This window comes from Oncorhynchus clarkii, chromosome 12 (assembly GCF_045791955.1).
Source record: "Oncorhynchus clarkii lewisi isolate Uvic-CL-2024 chromosome 12, UVic_Ocla_1.0, whole genome shotgun sequence".
NCBI classification, from domain to species: Eukaryota; Metazoa; Chordata; class Actinopteri; order Salmoniformes; family Salmonidae; genus Oncorhynchus; species Oncorhynchus clarkii.
Genome location: NC_092158.1, coordinates 22281034 through 22304657, shown reverse-complemented (window position 1 = coordinate 22304657; position 23624 = coordinate 22281034). Strand labels below are relative to the sequence as shown.

General features: G+C 43.3%; 1 protein-coding gene across 1 annotated transcript in view; it reads left to right on the top strand.

Annotated features, from left to right (window-relative positions):
• The first annotated feature begins 2414 nt into the window (after positions 1 to 2414).
• Positions 2415 to 23624, top strand: part of LOC139421923 (reticulon-4 receptor-like) — a 37592-nt gene continuing 16382 nt past the window's right edge. The window contains exon 1 of the mRNA XM_071173059.1: positions 2415 to 2550. Within this exon, the coding sequence (XP_071029160.1) occupies positions 2529 to 2550 (22 nt within the window). The 5' untranslated portion in view covers positions 2415 to 2528. The remainder of the gene's footprint in view (positions 2551 to 23624) is intronic.

The window sequence follows — 23624 nt, the reverse complement described above, 5'->3', positions numbered from 1 at the left end:
GTGATGGTCGGATTTGCGTTTATCATCGAAGGAATGAGCGTTGCACCGAGGCCTGTACTCTGGAGCGGGTATTGATTTGGAGGTGGAGGGTCCGTTATGGTCTGTGGCAGTGTGTCACAGCATCATCGGACTGAGCTTGTTTTCATTGCAGGCAATCTCAATGCTGTAAGTTACAGGGACGACATCCTCCTCCATCATGTGGTACCCTTCCTGCAGGCTCATCCTGACATGACCCTCTAGCATGACAATGCCACCAGCCATACTGCTCGTTCTGTGCGTGATTTCCTGCAAGACAAGAATGTCAGTGTTCTGCCATGGCCAGCGAAGAGCCCGGATCTCAATCCCATAGTGGACGTCTGGGACCTGTTGGATCAGAGGGTGAGGGCTAGGGCCATTCCCCACAGAAATGTATGGGAACTTGCAGGTGCCATGGTGGAAGAGTGGGGTAAAGTCTCACAGCAAGAACTGGCAAATCTGGTGCAGTCCATGAGGAAGAGATGCAATGCAGTACTTAATGTAGCTGGTGGCCACACCAGATACTGACTGTTACTTTTGATTTTGACCCCCCCTTTGTTCAGGGACACATTATTCAATTTCTGTTAGTCACATGTCTGTGGAACTTGTTCAGTTTATGTCTCAGTTGTTGAATCTTGTTGTGTAAATATTTGTATGAACACATGTTAAGTTTGCTGAAAATAAACGCAATTGACAGTGAGAGGACATTTCTTTTTTTGATGAGTTTATGTTTTCTATGGCGCAAAATAGTGTTCCGTTTAGCATTGCATGAGCTAGGCCTGCTGTTACTTGCACACAGTGTTCATTAAACACATGGAGCCAAATCATCAATCTATCATGGAAACAGGACTAGTAATTACAACAGCCAGTGTTCTCGTCTGCACTCCTTACTGCAGGATAGCCTCAAGTTTACTCGTCTCGAGGGGAAAGAGCGCGGTGGATACGTGCGCTGTCCATGGTGCTGATTAGCATAAACACAATGAGGCAAGGCGGAAAAGGCAAAAAAAAAAAGGCAAAAACATAAATCTCTGTTGAAGTGTGTTTTACAGACATTCAAAGAAAAAACATGTTTGTCTTCTCTGTTTCATGAAACAACGATTGATATGCTTCTATTAAATGGTGTGCTTTTTTTTTTTTACAGCAACATGTATAATAGTTATATAATATAGGCTTGTTGAGACAGTACAGTCAGGGAGGTGCGGTAACTTAAGTGTTCACACCACCGCTGGGAGGCGTCTCTCTCTCTTAATTTAGAATAGCCTGATAGGAAGATCTCATTCTCACCTATCATTACGACTAGCCTATGATATAAGCTCGTTTTTTATGTCGTGTTACAATCAATTAAACGGGTCGAGATAAATCAAGAGCACTACCAACACCTATCACTAAATAAAAATATGCAATTTGTTTGCTGTCCGTCACATAACGGTACTGAGATGCGTATTACCCACTGGGCACAGACATAATTTCAACGTCTAGTTGTGATTTACATTTGATTGAGTTGTCAACATGAATTTATCGTTAAATCAACAACAAATGTCACCATGCCATTGGATTTAGGTTAAAAGTTGGGTAAAAAAAATTGTAGTCTTTTCACTAATCCAATCAGTTTTCCACATTGATTCATCGTCATATTGTTTCTTTGTGTGTTTTTAATGACGTGGAAACAACGTTGATACAACCAGTTTTTGCCAAGTGGATGTCGTTTGTTGCGATCATCGGTTCTGCGTGAATGTGGTTGTTGTTCAAGGATATGGGTTGTGATGAAAGGGTACAGAGAAGTTCAGCAACACCAACATATTTGCTGCGTTTACACAAACAGCCCAATTCTGATATTTATTTCACTAATAGGTATTTTAACCAATCAGATCAGCTCTGAACTAGATCAGATGTCAAACGATATGATGTGATTGGTCAAAAGACCAATTAGTGGAAAACAAATATCAGAATTGGGCTGCCTGTGTAAATGAGTCCATGATCTCAGTTGCCTCCTCGCGTTCTGGCTCAAAAAGACGCCCGCGCGCCTGCATCTCCCCACTGCCCTGTCTTGTCCTAAGCTGCTAGAGATCCACAGGTCTTTGGATCCCCACCTTCACAAGCCAACCGACAATGAACTACTCATCTAGGATAACTCTGCGTTGGAAACCACACGAAGGATGATTGGATATATGACTGTTCTTAACCGTGGACAGCTGCTGGTTTTAATTCTGTAGCCCATTGGATTGCAGCGTTTATGTGGTCCGTTTGGAGACGTTCCTTTGGGTTGCCTGTATTCGGATGTAAATCGGAGGTTTTGTTCCCTGCGCACCTCTCAAATGACTAAGCGTGGCGCTAAGAGGAGACTGCGTTCTCCATCTCGCTTCTATGTTAAAACCTTGGGCTAAAGTTTTCATGGACGGTGCCCTGGATTTTCCACTGCTATCCCTCTGAACAGGGTCTTTTGCTTTTCAAGCAGAGAACAAGTATTTTACCACGCACACAAGAGGTGCCTTCTTTTGGAATCTATCTCCAAAATGAAGTCCGTTTTTATCCGTGGTACGTATGGGATACGTTTACATCAGATCCGAATGTGTCGTGTGTTTGCTTGTTTGTTAGTCTTTTACCGGTTTAGCAAACTCCGATTCAATTTGCAGACGATTTTATGTTGATTTGCAGAAACATATTATTTAAATATCAGTGCTTGCTATTGTAAGTCTGAACACAACGTATTTATGTATAGCCTAGGCCTACTTAATGTGTACTTAACTTGTTTAAATGAGAAGATACAGCCTGTAACATGCCAATGTAGGCTAATAGATATATAATAAGCAAAGTCTTTTTCGACGTTTATCTTTTAAAATGATATTGTAGCCTAATGTTGCATGATAGTTGGAACACATAAAACATGCATAGTAAACATGTAATGTTGTTTTATAGTTACCCCAAAATAATCAATGTGTAAACACGTGACATCCCAAGGGCTCCATTTGTCAGATAAAAAAGTGGGGGGGTTCTGTTTGCACTAAGCTTTCTCTCTATCGCTCTCTTTTTTTTTTACCAGCGCCTTTGAGACTATTGTGCACGGTGACCAATCACCCATGTCGTCCTAAATGTTGGCGAAGACCACCAGAGCTCATGAAAATGATTTATCAGTGTTCACTGCTCATTTTGTATATCGCATCTAGTCACGCAGTGGGGATTTGGGGACTGGGGAGTTGGGGATTGGGCGGGGTGTTTGCCTTACCTAATAGCAATTAAATAATATGGTTTCTTGTTTGTATGAGTGAGTGCATGCCTACTTTTGTCTTTGTTCTTTTTCTGTCTGTGCATGTGGGCTGCCACTGCACACCTCTTAAATGTTAATTCCTGGAGAGCCCAGGTCACAATACATAAAGTGTGATTCACCACCAGACCCAGGGAGGGAGGCTGCCAGGCTGGATCCCTGTCTATCACACCAGCTGGGGGGTAGAGGAGAACAGTCCTGAATAATGAATAATAATCCCAACCAAATGCCCAGTGTGATGAAAATACATCAAACGATCCATAGCTCAAAGGAAGCAGAGAAAGAATAGAGAAATAGGGAGAGAGCATAGGTTGGAAGTGTCTAAGTGTGTGCTAGAAATCTAGACAGCAAGAAACTAGGGTGTGAAGTGTGTGTGAATGAGAGAGAGAGAGAGAGAGAAAGAGAGAGAGAGCGAGAGAGAGAGAGAGAGAGAGAGAGAGAGAAAGAGCGAGCGAGAGATAGAGAAAGAGAGAGAGAGAGAGAGAGAGAGAGAGAGCGGAAGAGAGAGAGAGAGAGAGAGAGAGAGAGAGAGAGAGAGAGAGAGAGAGAGAGAGAGAGAGAGAATATGCAAGATATTGCAAACAGGGTGTTGGATTAGACTCATTAGAGACATGGAGAATACTTGAGAGCAGATGGTGAAAACCATCAAATCAAATCATTTGTCACATGCTTAGTAAACAACAGGTGTAGACTAACAGTGAGATGCTTACTTACTAGCCCTTCCCAACAATGCAGAGAGAAAAATATAGAAAAAATAGTAACATGAAGAACAAATACACAATGAGTAACAATAACTTGTCTATATACACAGAGTAACAGTACCAAGTTGATGTGCAGGGGTATGAGGTAATTGAGGTAGATATATACATATAGGTAGGGGTAAAGTGCCTAGGCAACAGGATAGATAATAAAGATGAATCAAACGAGTTAGTGCAAAGAGGGTCAATGCAGATTGTCCGGGTAGCTATTTGGTTGACTATTTAGTAGTCTTATGGCTTGGGGTTAGAAGCTGTTCAGGGTCCTGTTGGTTCCAGATTTGGTACATCAGTACTGCTTGCCATGCGGTAGTAGAGAGAACAGTCTGTGACTTGGCTAGCTGGAGTCTTTGACAATTTTTAGGGCCTTTCTCTGACACTGTCTGGTACAGAGGTCCTGGATGGCAGGGAGCTCGGTCCCAGTGATGGGCAGTATGCACTACCCTCTGTAGTGCCTAGCAGTCTTTCCAGCCTCCTGAGGGGGAAGAGGCGTTGTCGTGCCTGTTGGTGTGTGTGGAAGCAAGAGCAAAGATTATGGGATAAAAGACAGTGAGGATGCAGGAGGAATGGATAGCCGGTTATCAAGAGGTTGTTATATATGTCTGTATAGACATAGTGTCTGTGGTATTATGTAATATGACAAGCATGACAGGTATAGCTATTGTTTCTGTTTCCTATAGTGTGCATAGTTACACCATTGTCTGTAGGAAGTGAGTAATAATCTGGAATCCACTGGCAATTGTTTATAAATCATGTAAGTGGTGTACTGTGTATTTTTCATTCTTACTTACTGGAGGAAAGACCCTGAACAATCTACACTGTAAATATAGAATGTTTTTGCAAATGAGAACAAGGCACGAATCCTTTGCTATCCAATAAAATAATCGTAACTCCTCTGTTATGGCTCTGCTGTGTTTGGTCAGGTTTAAAGATCAGACAAATGCTCATATGATATGGTATGTTGAGTGGAAACAGGAATCTCGTCAGTGTAAAGGTCAATCCATCCCCAAACCCATCACCTTTGAAAGATTGAGCCTGTAGTCATTACACTCAGCAGTGCATGATGTCCCTCTAGGAGAAACAACCACTGAGATGTGCACAGCTCCTCACAGTGCTTCCTGTACGTCAACCACTCTCCCTCCACAGCTCAGCACACATAAATCAACGTCCCAATTGTCTGGTGCAGCCAGCCTCCTTTATTGAAATCCATTAGGCTACGCCTTTGGCCTCAGATTAGCTTTAATTGCAGAAGGGTTGAATCCATTCCTGTGTGTGAGCATGCTGTGGGTGGGCCCCTTCCATTAGCTCGCTGGAGACTTTATGGTTCAATCAGTCGTGGACACGGACGGGTGGTATCTACCATGAAAGTGTCTGGGAGGGTGCAGGGTATGTTGGTGGTTTATTGGTGGAAGGCATGTTCTTCTCATTATTATTCGTGTTGCAGAGGAAAGGAGGAATGACTTGGTTGATTGATAATTGAGCCACATGGAAGGGGGGAATTAGGGTGTGGCAAATGTACATCATCAACTAGATATCACACACACCTGCATGGTTAAACTTGTGTTTTTACTTTATTTGCTTGGGTATTGTAGCGTGAAGTCACAGACCATTGACTGTGATGTGAATGGTTTCCACATAAACTGAACATTGCTGCTCAATGGAGTTCGAATTAAACCGATGGGATTTACTCATCTTAATCTGAAACTTCCTTTTAATTTAGAACAAATTTTGGTTCATGGTCCATTCATGTTATTATAGGCAGAGCTCTGTGATGCAATAAGGCGTTTTGTGATGGTAAATGGGTCTGTGAGAGTTTGATGATTAATATGACATTGATGACAAAGGAGCATGTACCAGTAAGCCAATAATCAGTCTTTCAATAAATAATAAGTAATGCAGCATTAAGACTTTCAGCTTGTAATCTATCCTTGCTGATTTCAGGCCCTGATACCCCAGGCTTGAGCTTCCTGACTGGGTAAGGGGAAAGAGGGAGCATCTTAACAAATGTATTTATGCCAATTAAAGTAATGTCAACTGAGAATATTTTATGTTCATAATTATTCTGAAGAAAGTCAGACTCAAAAGGTTGCACAGCTACTAGCTACTTTGTTATTCTGACGCTGATGGGCTTTTCAGAAGAGCTTGAAGGTAATGGTTCATACCTCTCCTCTGCATCGTAAATGCATCCCAGGAAAAATCCCAATTACAGTACATGTAATGACAGCATGCCAGGGTGGAGTGCAGAGGTCTTGAAAAAGAAGGGTCAACACTGCAAATATTTGACACTTATGAAATGCTTGTAATCCTACTTCAGTATTCCATAGTAACAGCTGACAAAAATATCTAAAGACACTGAAGCAGCAAACTTTGTGGAAATTAATATTTGTGTCATTCTCAAAACATTTGGCCACGACTGTATAGGTTTAGACTGCAAACATTCATGAAAATTACAATTCTGTAGGCATATTTCTGTAGAAAGTTTCATAGAAGTGATCGATAGAGACAATGCAGAGCTTCAGCAATATTTCAGTGTTTTTTCTCAGTGTAGAAGGTTTGAAAATGGATCATCTGCCTTCCTTGCAGACGAAGCCTTTAGGTTTCATAATACCCTCAGCAAGTCAAACCTGTAGTTAAAGCAATCATCAGCTTTTTTTAATAAAGCCAATAATTATTGACTAGGTGTGAAAATGACGAGCTGCAAAAAATAAATGCTTACATGAGGGTTGTTGCCTGAACAATTTATTGACTGTTGATGTAAAAAAATGTTTTTATAAAAGCAGTAATAAACTGGAGCCTGTATGTCATTGTGATTATTAATAAGTTTATAATAATTTATAAGTATTCGGCCCCCTTGAACTTTGCGACCTTTTGCCACATTTCAGGCTTCAAACATAAAGATATAAAACTGTATTTTTTTGTGAAGAATCAACAACAAGTGGGACACAATCATGAAGTGGAACGACATTTATTGGATATTTCAAACTTTTTTAACAAATCAAAAACTGAAAAATTGGGCGTGCAAAATTATTCAGCCCCTTTACTTTCAGTGCAGCAAACTCTCTCCAGAAGTTCAGTGAGGATCTCTGAATGATCCAATGTTGACCTAAATGACTAATGATGATAAATACAATCCACCTGTGTGTAATCAAGTCTCCGTATAAATGCACCTGCACTGTGATAGTCTCAGAGGTCCGTCAAAAGCGCAGAGAGCATCATGAAGAACAAGGAACACTCCAGGCAGGTCCGAGATACTGTTGTGAAGAAGTTTAAAGCCGGATTTGGATACAAAAAGATTTCCCAAGCTTTAAACATCCCAAGGAGCACTGTGCAAGCGATAATATTGAAATGGAAGGAGTATCAGACCACTGCAAATCTACCAAGACCTGGCCGTCCCTCTAAACTTTCAGCTCATACAAGGAGAAGACTGATCAGAGATGCAGCCAAGAGGCCCATGATCACTCTGGATGAACTGCAGAGATCTACAGCTGAGGTGGGAGACTCTGTCCATAGGACAACAATCAGTCGTATATTGCACAAATCTGGCCTTTATGGAAGAGTGGCAAGAAGAAAGCCATTTCTTAAAGATATCCATAAAAAGTGTCGTTTAAAGTTTGCCACAAGCCACCTGGGAGACACATCAAACATGTGGAAGAAGGTGCTCTGGTCAGATGAAACCAAAATTGAACATTTTGGCAACAATGCAAAACATTATGTTTGGCGTAAAAGCAACACAGCTCATCACCGTCAAACATGGTGGTGGCAGCATCATGGTTTGGGCCTGCTTTTCTTCAGCAGGGACAGGGAAGATGGTTAAAATTGATGGGAAGATGGATGGAGCCAAATACAGGACTATTCTGGAAGAAAACCTGATGGAGTCTGCAAAAGACCTGAGACTGGGACGGAGATTTGTCTTCCAACAAGACAATGATCCAAAACATAAAGCAAAATATACAATGGAATGGTTCAAAAATAAACATATCCAGGTGTTAGAATGGCCAAGTCAAAGTCCAGACCTGAATCCAATCGAGAATCTGTGGAAAGAACTGAAAACTGCTGTTCACAAATGCTCTCCATCCAACCTCACTGAGCTCGAGCTGTTTTGCAAGGAGGAATGGGAAAAAATTTCAGTCTCTCGGTGTGCAAAACTGATAGAGACATACCCCAAGCGACTTACAGCTGTAATCGCAGCAAAAGGTGGCGCTACAAAGTATTAACTTAAGGGGGCTGAATAATTTTGCACGCCCAATTTTTCAGTTTTTGATTTGTTAAAAAAGTTTGAAATATCCAATAAATGTCGTTCCACTTCATGATTGTGTCCCACTTGTTGTTGATTCTTCACAAAAAAATACAGTTTTATATCTTTATGTTTGAAGCCTGAAATGTGGCAAAAGGTCGCAAAGTTCAAGGGGGCCGAATACTTTCGCAATGCACTGTATGTAAACAATATATAAAGTGGCATTGTTTAAAGTGGCTAGTGATACATTACATCAAGATGCAGTAGATGGTGTAGCGTACAGTATATACATATGAGATGAGTAATGTAGGGTATGTAAGCATTATATAAAGTGGCTAGTGATAGATTGATTACATAAAATGTTCCATTATTAAAGTGGCTAGAGTTGAGGCAGTATGTTGGCAGCAGCCACTCAATGTTAGTGATGGCTGTTTAACAGTCTGATGGCCTTGAGATAGAAGCTGTTTTTCAGTCTCTCGGTCCCCGCTTTGATGCACCTGTACTGACCTCGCCTTCTGGATGATAGCGGGGTGAACAGGCAGTGGCTCGGGTGGTTGTTGTTCTTGATGATCTTTTTGGCCTTCTTGTGACATCGGGTGGTGTAGGTGACCTGGAGGGCAGGTAGTTTGCACCCGGTGATGCGCTGTGCAGACCTCACTACCCTCTGGAGAGCCCTACGGTTATGGGCGGAGCAGTTGCCGTACCAGGCGGTGATACAGCCCGACAGGATGCTCTCGATTGTGCATCTGTAAAAGTTTGTGAGTGTTTTTGGTGACAAGCCAAATTTCTTCAGCCTCCTGATAATGAAGAGGCGCTGCTGCGCCTTCTTCACCACGCTGTCTGTGTGGGTGGACCATTTCAGTTTGCCCATGGTGTGTACACTGAGGAACTTAAAACTTTCCACCCTCTCCACTACTGTCCCGTCAATGTAGATAGGAGGCTGCTCCCTCTGCTGTTTCCTGAAGTCCACGATCATCTCCATTGTTTTGTTGACATTGAGTGTGAGGTTATTTTCCTGACACCACACTCACACACAGTTTGGAGGGTACTATGGTGTTAAATGCTGAGCTGTAATCGATGAACAGCATTCTTATATAGGTATTCCTCTTGTCTAGATGGGATAGGGCACTGTGCAGTGTGATGGCGATTGCGTCGTCTGTGGACCTATTGGGGCGGTAAGCAAATTGGAGTGGGTCTAGGGTGTCAGGTAGGGTGGAGGTGATATGGTCCTTGACTAGTCTCTCAAAGCACTTCATGATGACGGAAGTGAGTGCTACAGGGTGGTAGTCATTTAGCTCAGTTACCTTCGCTTTCTTGGGAACAGGAACAATGGTGGCCCTCTTGAAGCAAGTGGGAACTGCAGACTGGGATAAGGATTGATTGAATGTCTGTAAACACACCAGCCAGCTGGTCTGCGCATGCTCTGAGGACGCAGCCAGGGATTCCGTCTGGGCCTGCAGCCTTCCGAGGGTTAACACGTTTAAATGTTTTACTCATGTTGGCTACAGTGAAGGAGATCCCGCAGGTTTTGGTAGCGGGCCGTGTCAGTGGAACTGTATTTTCCTCAAAGCGAGCAAAAAAGTTGTTTTTATTCTGTCTGGGAGCAAGTAGTCTGTGATTGACTGTAGACCCTGCCACATACCTTGCGTGTATGAGCCTTTGAATTGCGACTCCACTTTGTCTCTATACTGACGCTTAGCTTGTTTGATTGACTTGCAGAGGGAATAGCTACACTGTTTGTATTCGGTCATGTTTCCGGTCACCTTGCCCTGATTAAAAGCAGTGGTTCGTGCTTTCAGTTTTGTGCGAATGCTGCCATCAATCCACGGTTTCTGGTTGGGGAATGTTTTAATAGATGCTGTGGGTACAACATCACCGATGCACTTGCTAATAAACTCTCTCACCGAATCAGCGTATTCGTCAATGTTGTTGTTCGCTGCAATGCGGAACATATCCCAGTCCACGTGATCGAAGCAATCTTGAAGTGTGGAATCTGACTGGTCGTACCAGCGCTGAACAGACCTGAGCGCGGGTGCTTCCTGTTTTTGTTTCTGTCTGTAGGCTGGGAGCAACAAAATGGATTTGTGGTCAGCTTTTCCGAACGGAGGGCGGGGGAGGGCCTATATGCGTCCCGGAAGTTAGAATAACAGTGATCTAGGGTTTTGCCAGCCCTGGTAGCACAATCGATATGCTGATAGAATTTGGGGAGCCTTGTCTCAGATTAGCCTTGTTAAAATCCCCAGCTACAATAAATGCAGCCTCAGGATATGTGGTTTCCAGTTTACATAGAGTCTAATTAAGTACTTTCAGGGCCGTCGATGTGTCTGCTTGGGGGGGAATATACACGACTGTGATTATGATCAAAGAGAAATCTCTTGTTAGATAATGCAGTCGGCATTTGATTGTGAGGAATTCTAAGTCAGGGGAACAAAATTACTTGAGTTCCTGTATGTTGTTAGGATCACACCACGTCTCGTTAATCATAAGGCATACACCCCCGCTCTTCTTCTTACCAGAGAGAGATGCTTGTTTCTGTTGGAGAGATGCGTGAAGAAACGAGGTGGCTGTACCAACTCAGATCAGATGTCTCGAGTGAGCCATGTTAAACTCATTAAACTCGTTTTTCAACCACTCCACAAATTTCTTGTTAACAAACCAGTTTTGGCAATTTTTACAATTCGTTCCAATCATTGGCAGCAGATAACTGGAACGAAAGGCGGCCAAAGTCCTTGTTGGCTTTGGGGATGACCAGTGAAATATATCTGCTGGAGACAGTGCTACGGGTGGGTGTTGCTATGGTGACCAGTAAGCTGAGATAATGCGGAGCTTTACCTAGCAAAGACTTATAGATGACCTGGAGCCTATGGGTTCGGCGACGAATATGTAGTGAGGACCAGCCAACGAGAGCATACAGTCGCAGTGGTGGGTAGTATATTGGGCTTTGGTGATAAAGTATATGGGGCTTTGGTGGCACTGTGATAGACTGCATCCAATTTGCAGAGTAGATTGTTGGAGGCTATTTTGTAAATTATATCACTGAAGTCATGGATCGGTAGGATAGTCAGTTATACGATAATATGTTTGACAGCATGAGTGAAGGAGGCTTTGTTCGCAAAATAGGAAGCCTGATTCTAGATTTAATTTTGTATTGGAGATGTTTAATGTGAGTCTGGAATGAGAGTTTACAGTCTAGCCAGACACTTAGGTATTTATAGTTGTGCACATATTCTAGGTCAGAACTGTCCAGAGTAGTGATGCTATGCTTGGGATCCAGATTTTGCAGCTCTTTTAGAACATCAGCTGTCTGGATTTGGGTGATGGAGAAGCGGGGGGGGGGGGGGGGGGGGGGGAGTTGTTTGGGCCAGTTGCTGTGGGGGGTGCAGAGCTGTTGGCCGGGGTTGGGTTAGCCAGGTGAAAAGCATGGCCAGCCGTAGAGAATAGCTTATTGAAATGCTCTATTATCGTGGATTTATCGGTGGTGACAGTGTTTCCTAGCCTCAGTGCAGTGGGCAGCTGGGAGGAGGTGTGCTTATTCTCCATGGACTTTACAGTGTTGTAATTAGTTCTGCGGGATGAAAATTTCTGTTTGAAAAAGCTAGCCTTTGCTTTCCTAACTGACTGTATATTGGTTCCTGACTTCCCTGAACGTTGCAAATTGCGGGGACTATTCGATGCTAATGCAGAACACCACAGGATGTTTTTGTGCTGGTCATGGGCAGTCAGGTCTGGAGTGAACCAAGGGCTATATCTGTTCTTGGTTTTTTTTTTTAATTAAAGGGGCATGCTTATTTAAGATGGTGAGGAATTCACTTTTAAAAGAACAACCAGGCATCCTCTACTGACGGGATGAGGTCAATATCCTTCCAGGATACCCGGGCCAGGTCGATTAGAAAGGCCTGCTCGCAGAAGTGTTTTAGGGAGCGTTTGACAGTGATGAGGGGTGGTCGTACCCATAACGGACGCAGGCAATGAGGCAGTGATCGCTGAGATCGTGGTTGAAAACAGCAGAGGTATATTTAGAGGGCAAATTGTTCAGGATGATATCTATGAGGGTGCCCATGTTTACGGATTTGAGATTCAGGGCATCTATCTTAGATTGTAGGATGGCCGGGGTGTTAAGCATGTCCCAGTTTAGATCACCTAATAGTACGAACTCTGACGATAGATGGGGGGCAATCTATTCACATATGGTGTCCAGGGCACAGCTGGGAGCTGAGGGGGGTCTATAACAAGCGGCAACATTGAGGGACTTATTTCTGGGGAGATGGATTTAAAAAAATATAAGCTCTGTTTGGGCATAGACCTGGATAGTATGACAGAACTCTGCAGGCTATCTCTATAGTAGATTGCAACTCCGCCCCCTTTAGCAGTTCTATCTTGTCGGAAAATGTTGCAATTGGGGATGGAAATTTCAGAATTTTTGGTGGCCTTCCTAAGCCAGGATTCAGACACAGTTAAGACATCATTGTTGGCGGAGTGTGCTAAAGCAGTGAGTAAAGCAAACTTAGGGAGGAGGCTTCTGATGTTAACATGCATGAACTCAAGGCTTTTACAGTTACAGAAGTCAATTAATGAGAGGGCCTGGGGACACACAGGGCCTGGGTTAACCTCTACATCACTAGAGGAACAGAAGAGAAGTAGGATGAGGGTACGGCTAAAGGCTATAAGAACGGAGGGAACAGAGAATAAAAGGAGCAGATTTCTGGGTGTGGTAGGATAGATTCAGGGCATAATGTACAGACAAGGGTATTGTATTCCTGCCTGAAATACAATGGTGTTACATTTTGATGCAATGGAAAAATTGAACATTTGGAGTTTGCACCATAGCTCAGTCATTTATAGATAGTCCTAATGGGTTATGCCGTGAAGCTGTGAGCTTCGCTGATTATTGGCAAGTGCATAAGTGAATTCAGTGAGAGAAGTTAGTGTAAGAAAAGCCTGATGAAAAGATGTGAAGAGGGAGACATACTGTCATGGTTCCACGAGGAGGCGTTGCCGTAGCCCCTCCAGGGAACCTGCACAAAGAACCCAAGATCCCAGCCCCCGAAAGGTATGATGACCACCCGGGAGGATGCAAGGGGTTCCTCAATTAGTGTTCTCTGGTGTTTGAGCTACAGTCCTCCTCGTTCCTTACCATGATCGCCTACATCTCTCTACTCTCGGGCAAGGCTCTGGCGTGGGCAACGGCGGTGTGGGAACAAGAGCCACCATCCTGAAGCTCCGTATTAGCCTTCCCTGCCGAGCTGCAACTAGTCTTCGACCACCCAGTCAGCGGGCAAGAAGCTGCCAGCTGACTGTTCAACATCCGCCAAGGGGTAGACCAGTGGCTGACTTGGCCATTGAGTTCCGCACCCTCGCCGCCGAGAGTGGGTGGAATACGGAGGCCCTGGTTACCGCTTTCCACCAGGGTTTGTCTAACTCTATCAAAGATGAACTGGCCTCTCGGGAACTGGCAAAGGACCTCGAGTCCCTGATAACGCTGGCAATCAGGATCTACAACCGCCTCCGAGAACGTGAGACAGCGTCCTTTTGACACTACCCCAGTATCCCAGTTTCCTGAGCACCCCAAGCCCCCCCGAACACAGCATTGTGGAGCCCATGCAGCTGGGACACACACATCTGAACCCACAGGAGCATGACAGGTGAATGTGCGAAGGGTGCTGAATCTCTACTGCGGAGGTTACCTCATCCTTTCGTGATCTGGATGGACCATAAGAACTTGGTCTCCATTCAAGAAGCCAAGAAGTTGAACGCTCACCAGGCTAGGTAGGCTGTTTTTAACAGTTTGTTTTCACACTAGCCTATCTCCCTGGATCCAAGAATCAGAAAGCAGATGCCCTGTCCCGCCAACATGATGTCTTTAATGAGGAGAGGGATTCCGAGCCCATCATCCCCAGCTCCCGCATTGTGGCCCCTGTGATATGGAGTATTGAGACCATGGTACAACAGGCCCAGACCTGAGAACCTGACCCCGGCAGGGGTCCCACTAACAGACTTTATGTTCTGCAATCAGCCTGTTCTGGAGTGCTACAATGGGGACACTCCTCTAAATTAACTGGGCATCCAGGGGTTAATCGGACACTGGAGTTCCTGAGGCAGACATTCTGGTGGCCCAACATGATTGAGGATGTGAGATCCTTTGTTGCGGCCTGTTCCACCTGTGCCCAAAGCAAGTCCTCTTGACAGCTGGGTTGCTCCAACCTCAGCCCATCCCCAGCCGGCCCTGGTCCCACCTGTCCGTAGACTTTATCACAGGGTTACCTCCATCCCAAGGGCTTACCACTATCCTGGTGGTCGTCGATCGGTTCTCCAAGGCAATCCATTTCATCGCCTTACCCAAGTTGCCCTCAGCGAAGGAGACCGCTGATCTCAGGATTACCCATGTATTTCGACTACACCGACTTCCTCAGGACATTGTGGGTCCCAGTTCGTCACACGGTGTTGGAAGGCCTTCTGCTCCCTGTTGGGGGCGTCGGTGAGTCTCTCCTCGGGGTTCCACCCACAGTCTAATGGGTAAACTGAGCGGGCCAACCAAGAGCTGGAGAAGTTCCTCCGCTGTTTCATTTCCTCTCAGGCCAGCAATTGGAGCAATTCCTCATCTGGGCGGAATATGCTCATAACACTCTGCTGAAATCATCCACTGGATTGTCACTGTTTGAGTGTCAGTTCGGGTTCGCCCCCCGTTTCCTGAACAAGAGGCCGATGCAGGGGAGCCATCAGCCGAGGCATTCATTTGACGATGTTGCCCATCTGGATCAGAGCGCGATCCTCCTTGCTCCACTCCTCTGCCCGACACCAATACCAGGCAAACTGACACCGAAGGCCTCTTTGGCTCCTCTGACCGGGTCATCGGGTGTGTCTCTCCACCCATGATCTTCCCTTTAAGGTGGACTCACAGAAGCTCGCTCCACGCTACATGGGACCATTCAAGCTCCTGAGTCGCATCTACCCGGTCTCCTATCGTCTTCAGCTTCCCAGGTCTATGAGGGTCTGGCCATCCTTCCATGTTTCCCGTCTCAAGATGGTAAGGACCAGTCCCTTCTCTCTGCCCACACCTGCTCCTCCGCCCCCTTGACTTATGGATGGCCATCCACCCTACACTGTCCGGAGTCTGTTGGAGACTCGTCGGGTCCAAGGCACCCTGCAGTACCCTTGTGGACTGGGAGGGCTATGGTCCCGAGGAGCGGGCATGGGGGCCTGCCCGGGACATCCAGCACCTGTTCGGGACTTCAACCAACTACCTGGTGGTCGCCCTGGCTCCACGGCTGGAGCCACTCCTAGAAGGGGGGGGGGGGGTATTGTCATGGTTTCACCTGTCACCAAAGGGCGGCAGAGACAGTCCTAGAGACATTTATGACACTCAGATGTGTCCTACTACTCATTATGATTTACCTGTTAAAAGAGGGGGTTTTCTGGTTTCCTTTGCAGAAGCTTGAATTGTTTGCCATGTGCGTTTGTCTCCTGAGTGAGTTTTTGAGACTTAGAGTTTGTTGTTTTCCCAGTGTTACTGTGATCGTTTGTTTACCGTTCCTCAGTAAAGTATTGTGTTTATCTTGAACCACCAATTCCTCGTCTGGTCACTTCTCTGCGCCTGGGTCCAACCTCACCACTACACCCATACAGCATGTAAAGTGTTTTATTGGTGTTTCCAATGGTCAGGCTTAGCTTTGTGAGGAATTACAATGTATGCAGAGTTGTCTGCAGAATGAATCGCTGGTGCTTCCATACGGGTGTGGTTCCTGAGTCAATGCTTAGGGTCATGTATAAAAATGCCCAGTTGACTATTATTTTTCGCTACCATGGCTAGAAGAAGAGCTATCAGTGACTTTGAAAGATCTCAACTCAATTGAACACTTATGGGAGATCCTGAAGCGACGCCTGTGACGGCGTTTTCCACCATCATCAACAAAACACCAAATGATCTATGCAGGGCTGAAAACTCCCTCCTATTGAGTTCCAGACACTTGTAGACTCCATGCCCATCACCCTATTAAGACACTATGTTAGTGTTTCCTTTATTTTGGCAGTTACTGTACCTGTAGATTTGCATTGTGCTGTACGGACGCATGAAAAAATATGGCATCACTCTGTCTCTCCCAAGAATACTTGATGGCCTAACTTGCTGAACGCGATAAACCAGGAAGGCCAGAAGCATGGTCCATTTCTACGCCTGATGTGTTAGCATCCCAATGAACTATCCAATATTTTCCTGCTAGAGTACTCTATCAATTAACTGTTTAGTATGGACAACTGCTGTTAAAGCTAGCATGAGGAACCTATAGAATGTATGGTGGGAGAAGAAAATGTCAGGTATCTTAATCTCCATTAATGTAAAAACTTAGAATCGGGGTTCCTATTCCAACCACATTCCTTTTCCAGCCCATGCAGAGGGATCTCTTTACCAGACAGTCCTGACAATGCATGTTATAAATAATGCCAGAGCATTTGTTTTTCACTTGAATGAATTCCTCCCTTAAAATACTGCACAAACATAGCCTGAGAGAGAGTGGGACATCTCAGGCCTCTCTGGGAGACAGGTTCGGCTAGAGAACAGAGGATGCTCAAAAGCTCCCTCTCTGTAATGATGTGCGCTGAGAGTCGGGAAGCAAGTTTGGGGAGTGAGTGTTTTAATAAATAAATGAAACATAATACTAAACAAGAAACACGAACAACGCACAGACAGGAAACAGAAACAATGACGCCTGGGGAAGGAACCAAAGGGAGTGACATATATAGGGCAGGTAATCAAGGAAGTGATGGAGTCCAGGTGAGTGATGACACGCAGGTGCGTGTAACGATGGTGACAGGTGTGCGCCATAACGAGCAGCGTAGGTGACCTAGAGGCCGGAGAGGAAGCACACGTGACACTCTCAAAGAATGGGTGTAGACAAAGGAAAATTCTGAAGAAAATAGTGTATGTCGCACGTCACTACTTCACAGGAGAGGCATTTGAAGTTTCTGTAAAAATGTGTATCAAAATACATTTTTGGGCACAAATGGAACATGTGGAACATGTGAACTTTCATGTGCCTTAATAACGAACTTGTATGCCATCTGTAAATACGAATAAAATTGCTAAATAACGAGCCTAGTTGGCTTAGCCTCGAAAAATACAGGAACCTTCCTGCTTGCCGTGATTGGTTGAGATAATGGATGAGTTCGGATTGGTCTGCTAAGTAGCATGCTTCTGTCTATAACATGAGCTGCTAAATATGTGTGGATAATCCTGTTTTCCACAGCTTAAAAAAATATATCATGAAGAACTGAATCAATGTAGCTACTGTTCTCAACATTGCTGCCCTGAAGGTAATAGCGCTATCGACAAAGCACAGTGTGAAAACGTTGTGATGGACTACATTCTGGAGGATGATCGTGCAGTGCTCACTCTCTTTGACCGGTGGAAGCAGAGAGATTATTGCCAAATGCAGAGAGAGTCCAAAAAGAAAACACAGAAAGAAGGCTGTTGTATAAAACTCCTGTCTCCAGATCACATCAAACTAAGGGCAACCATGGCATCCATGAGGGAGAAGCGTTCATCCATGTATATGGGTAAGAGTTTAGCTACATTTTCAGATATAAATGCTTCTAATTTGTTCAGAAAGTCATTTTCATTGCAAGTTAAAGCATACTGTTAGGTATCTACTGTAGCTAACTTTAGCAGGCTGGCTCGCTAGATAACATTACATGTATGACCTCTGTAGGAGCTCTAGAAAGAGGCCCGAAGTCCCGAAATGAAATTCTGAGTTTATTATTTTTTTGTTCCCAGTTGTTTTGAATGCGGCATCAGAGTTGGGATTATGGTTATTGTTTAGTTAGCTAGCTAGCTACATGTCTAAACAAAAGACTCCACTATGCAAGTAAACATTTCACTGTACCGTTTACACCTTCTGTGTCCTGTGCATGTGTTAAATAAACTTAGATTTTATTTGATATGGTGTGTGTTGACCAGAGATGGTAATGTTAGCAACAAGATTACCTGCACCAAAGTCAGATGAGGATATAGGCCAAGTACTAGATACAATGAATGTTTACTACTACTTTTTGCTAATACTTTCATCACTTTTTGTTTGAAATCTTAGTGTTTTTACTACACTGTGAATCCTTAACGAGATGGGTGGGACTGAGGCTTAACTTCTTGATTCTACTTGAGACGCATATGTCTCAAGTAGGCACCTGGAAATGCAAATGCGCTACGCTAAATGCTAAATGTACTCGTTAAAACTCAAACCTTGATCAAAATTCACAAGCAGGGTATTGAATTAAAGCTACACTCGTTGTGAACCTAGCCAACAAGTCAGATTTTTAAAATGCTTTTCGGCGAAAGCATGAGAAGCTATTATCTGATAGCATGCAACACCTCAAAATGCCTGAATGCGACGTAAACAAAGACTCTGCTTATCCGACGCAGCACAAAACGCAGAAATAAAATATAAAACAACATCATTACCTTTGACGAGCTTCTTTCTTGGCACTCCTATATGCCCCATAAACATCACTATTGGGTCTTTTTTTTCGTTTAAATCGGTCCATATATACCCAAAATAGCTTTCTATGGAAGCTGTGTCATTCAGAAAAAAACATCGTTTTTAAACGCTGCGTCATTTTTTAAAATTAAAAAAGTTGACGATAAACTTTCACAAAACACTTCGAAATCCTTTTGTAATCCAACTTTAGGTATTAGTAAACGTTTATAATCTATCAAAATGATTACAGGGCGATGTATATTCAATAGCTCCTCGTCTGCAAATCAATGGCTGCCAATGTCAACATTCACAGCATCCTGGTGGAGACTGGAAGAAACGGAAGCCAGATAGTTGGATTTTCCAACAAAAAATTCAATTGAAAATGACGACAATGGCGACATCGTGTGGAATTTGTATGAATTGCATGCAGGTCGATATTACATTTTGTCCCCTTTTAACAACCCATGGAAGTGACTTATGGAAATTATTTTTAGCTTTCAGAGAGCAGTTTTTCTTGCGTTTTTCAATGAAACACACGATCTGTTATAGTCACAGCCGTGATTTAACCAGTTTTAGAAACTTCAGAGTGTTTTCTATCCACACATACTAATCATATGCATATACTATATTCCTGGCATGAGTAGCAGGACGCTGAAAAGTTGCGCGATTTTTAACAGAATGTTCGAAAAAGGAGGGGGTAGAAGTAAGAGGGTGTGAATGATGCTGCATGGGTGTAAACAAAGAGCACTCCAGTAGGTGTACCAAAACATTCATGGGACATTTGGGGTTACAAGTTTATCAACTTTCAAAGCAGAATAACTTTCTCATTGTTCCTCAACTGCAGTGTATGATTTACAATTTTCTAGCTTGGAGTCTCTACTTTTAGCCAATGTAAAATACACTACTTCAAATTTTGCAGCATAGGACCGAATCCAGGTGGTGGGTCACATATAATAATGATGCCCCTCTCTTTGTGTAGCCCACACTTTTAGCCTGCCCTTAACACGAGCTGCAACTTACCATGACGATTTAGAGGACAGAATGAGAAGTACTCAAGTTTTTGGCACCACATATTAGCCTTGGGCAATATACCATTTGTATTGTCTACTGGGGTATTTAAAAATACAGATGGTATGATTTTCAATACCATTTAATAAAAAGCGCCCCTTGTGGGCACTTCAGGTAATAATGTATACTGTATGATACAGAAACGGTATGAAGTGCGAAAATCCTTTATACAACTCAGTGTTGTGTCCCTGTCTATCATACAGTTGAAGTCAGAAGTTTACATACATTTAGGTTGGAGTCATTAAAACTTGTTTTTCAACCACTCCACAAATTCTTGTAAACACACTATAGTTTTGGAAAGTCAGTTAGGACATCTACTTTGTGCATGACATAAGTAATTTTTCAAACAATTGTTTACAGACAGATTATTTCACTCATAATTCACTGTATCACAATTCCAGTGGGTCAGAAGTTTACATACACTAAATTGACTGTGCCTTTAAACAGCTTGGAACATTCCAGAAAATGATGTCATGACTTTAGAAGCTTCTGATAGGCTAATTGACATCATTTGAGTCAATTGGAGGTGTACCTGTGGATGCATTTCAAGGCCTACTTTCAAACTGAGTGCCTCTTTGCTTGACATCATGGGAAAATCAAAAGAAATCACGCAAGAACTCCGAAAAATTATTGTAGACCTCCACAAGTCTGGTTCATCCTTGGGAGCAATTTCCAATCGCCTGAATGTACCACGTTCATCTGTACAAACAATAGTACGCAAGTATAAACACCATGGGACCACGCAGCCGTCATACCTCCCAGGAAGGAGACGGGTTCTGTCTCCTAGAGATGAACGTACTTTGGTGCGAAAAGTGCAAATCAATCCCAGAACAACAGCAAAGGACCTTGTGAAGATGCTGGAGGAAACAGGTACAAAAGCATCTATATCCACAGTAAAATGAGTCCTATATCGACAAAACCTGAAAGGCCGCTCAGCAAGGAAGAAGCCACTGCTCCAAAACCGCCATGAAAAAAGCCAGACTACAGTTTGCAACTGCACATGGGGACAAAGATCGTACTTTTTGGAGAAATGTCCTCTGGTCTGATGAAACAAAAATATAACTGTTTGGCCATAATGACCATCGTTGTTTGGAGGAAAAAGGGGGTCCCTTGCAAGCCGAAGAACACCATCCCAAACGTGAAGCATGGGGGTGGCAGCATCATGTTGATCATGAGGCAGGAAAATTATGTGGATATATTGAAGCAACATCTCAAGACATCAGTCAGGAAGTTAAAACTTGGTCTAAATGGGTCTTCCAAATGGACAATGACCCCAAGCATACTTCCAATGTTGTGGCAAAAAGGCTTAAGGACAACAAAGTCAAGGTGTTGGAGTGGCCATCACAAAGCCCTGACCTCGATCCCATAGATAATTTGTGGGCAGAACTGAAAAAGCGTGTGCGAGCAAGGAGGCCTACAAACCTGACTCAGTTACACCGGCTCTGTCAGGAGGAATGGGCCAAAATTCACCCAACTTATTGTGGGAAGCTTGTGGAAGGCTACCCAAAACATTTGACCCAAGTGAAACAATTTAAAGGCAATGCTACCAAGTATTAATTGAGTGTATGTCAACTTTTGACCCACTGCGAATGTGATGAAAAAATCTGAAATAAATTATTCTCTCTTCTATTAATCTGACATTTCACATTCTTAAAATAAAGTGGTGATCCTAACTGACCTAAGACCTATCAGGTGTCTGTTCTACCTTGGTAGCTTGCCTTAGGCCTACTTTGTACATGTCAAGAACCATACAAACTCAAAAATGAGTTCATTGTTCACAGAAAGACAGCTTTGCTTGTCACTCAAAGTCAGACAGTTTTTTCAATCTAATTGACTTGCCCATTTAATCTCTGTGATGTCCTCTCTGTGGTCTGATTGGGTGTTTGAATTCAATTATTAATTTGGTTATTTCAATTCTGCCTGGAGGCCACCAGCTGGGTTGGACTTGCTCGAGGACCAAGACCGGAATTCATAGTCTAAGACATTTTCAATTGAGCATGAAAAGCCTGGCTGCTCAAGAGACCTGCTGAACTGTGTGTATGTGTAAACCAATCAGCATTGAGTGTTCTATCTATCTTCCTCAGTAAAACATTTTCCATAGCTAAAATACAGCAAGCTGTAGTGAATCACTGTCCCTGCCCTCTCTAATATCACTCTGCTCCGTAACCACATTTTTGTGGAATTGTGATTAGTTCAGATATTATGAGATTTCCCCAAAGCAACCTCTACTGTATGTTAGCAGGCCCTGTTGATAGAAGTGACATAATGATAGTGATATCGCTGCTCACTTTTCAGTCAGGAACACTAAGAATATATGGGGAAGAATCTGAGTTTCTTAATGGAGCTCCAATGACTTTAAATGTGACTTATGTACGAGCTAATCCAATAGACTATATTGACGGGGTGGACCACAGTATGGTGCATTAATATGATCAAGCTTAATCTGACAGGAAACGGGATCAAATCCTTTTACATTGGATCTCTGCTGTCTGTTTTCCACTAGTTTGTCTGGCAGCATTCTGTTCTTGTATTTATCCCTGTTGGCCAGAGCATCTTCCTCTCAAAAAACAAAAAAACCCATCTTCAGCAAATCCTGTCTCATGGAAGGACAAGTTGCCCAACACAGAAGACAATCTTGCTTTGCATGTGGATTAATGCCACACAAAGGAACACATTTCTAAACTATTTCAAGCCATTGTTTGCTTTCCTCCTTCCTTCCCTGCTTTCCCTTTTTGGGGTTCAGTTTAAAATAGATCTCCTAAATTAGTTTTCGTCTTAGATTTTGCGGTTCCTCTTCAATGTATATTAATGTAATATTTTGGACACACATTATCAGCTGTAAATAGCAGATGCTTGTCTTGAGTTTGCAATGTTCATTTGTGTTGTGCGGATTCATTTTTTGGGGTTGTTTCCTTTTAGATAACTATGGACTTTTTGAGTTTTGCTGACTCTGAAAATAGTTTAGCTGACTAATTGAAGCTTAGGTTACCTACATAACTGTTTGTGTCATAACTAAGTCAGTTGCTGTCATTATTGTTTATGTCATGGTGATAACTGTGTTGGACAATTATGTCATCAGTACTGTAGCTTTTTAAGCCTGGCAGTCTCAAGTAGTTGTTTTACTACAGACTCCCTCTCTTCACCTACTCTCTATCTCTCTCTCCATTTCAGTGGGATGACCCATTTGCTATGTTGACTGGAGCTAATGGCATAATTAAGTGAGTTTGAACTGCCAGGCAGTTCTGTCAGCGTTGTTTCAAGTCCCGATCACAAATCACTTTAGGAACAAAGACACCAGGTCACCCACATGTTTACAGAATAAAACATTATGATAGCATAGCTTAAAGCAGTTTAAAGGTGCACCTTTCCACGTATTCACAGTCAGGAGCTTTTTCCAAAAGGATTACCTTCTCACTTTGATGTTTTCCCATAATATGGTTTAGAACATCAGCTTCTAGACTGCAGGCTTTGCGAGAGGCAGATCAACTGTATTTGCCCTGTTTTCTGAGAATGTACACTGAGTGTACAAAACATTAGGAACGCCTGCTTTTTCCATGACATAGACTGACCAGGTGAAACCAGGTGAAAGCTATGATCCCTTATTTATGTCACCTGTTAAATCCACTTCAATCAGTGTAGTTGAATGGGAGGAGACAGGTTGAAGAAGGATTTTTAAGCCTAGAGATAATTGACAAATGGATTGTGTTTGTGCCATTCAGATGGTGAATGGGAAAGACAAAGTATTGAAGTGCCTTTGCATTAGGTATAGTGGTTGGTTCCAGGCACACTGGTTTGAGTGTGTCAAGAACTGCAACGCTGCTGAGTTT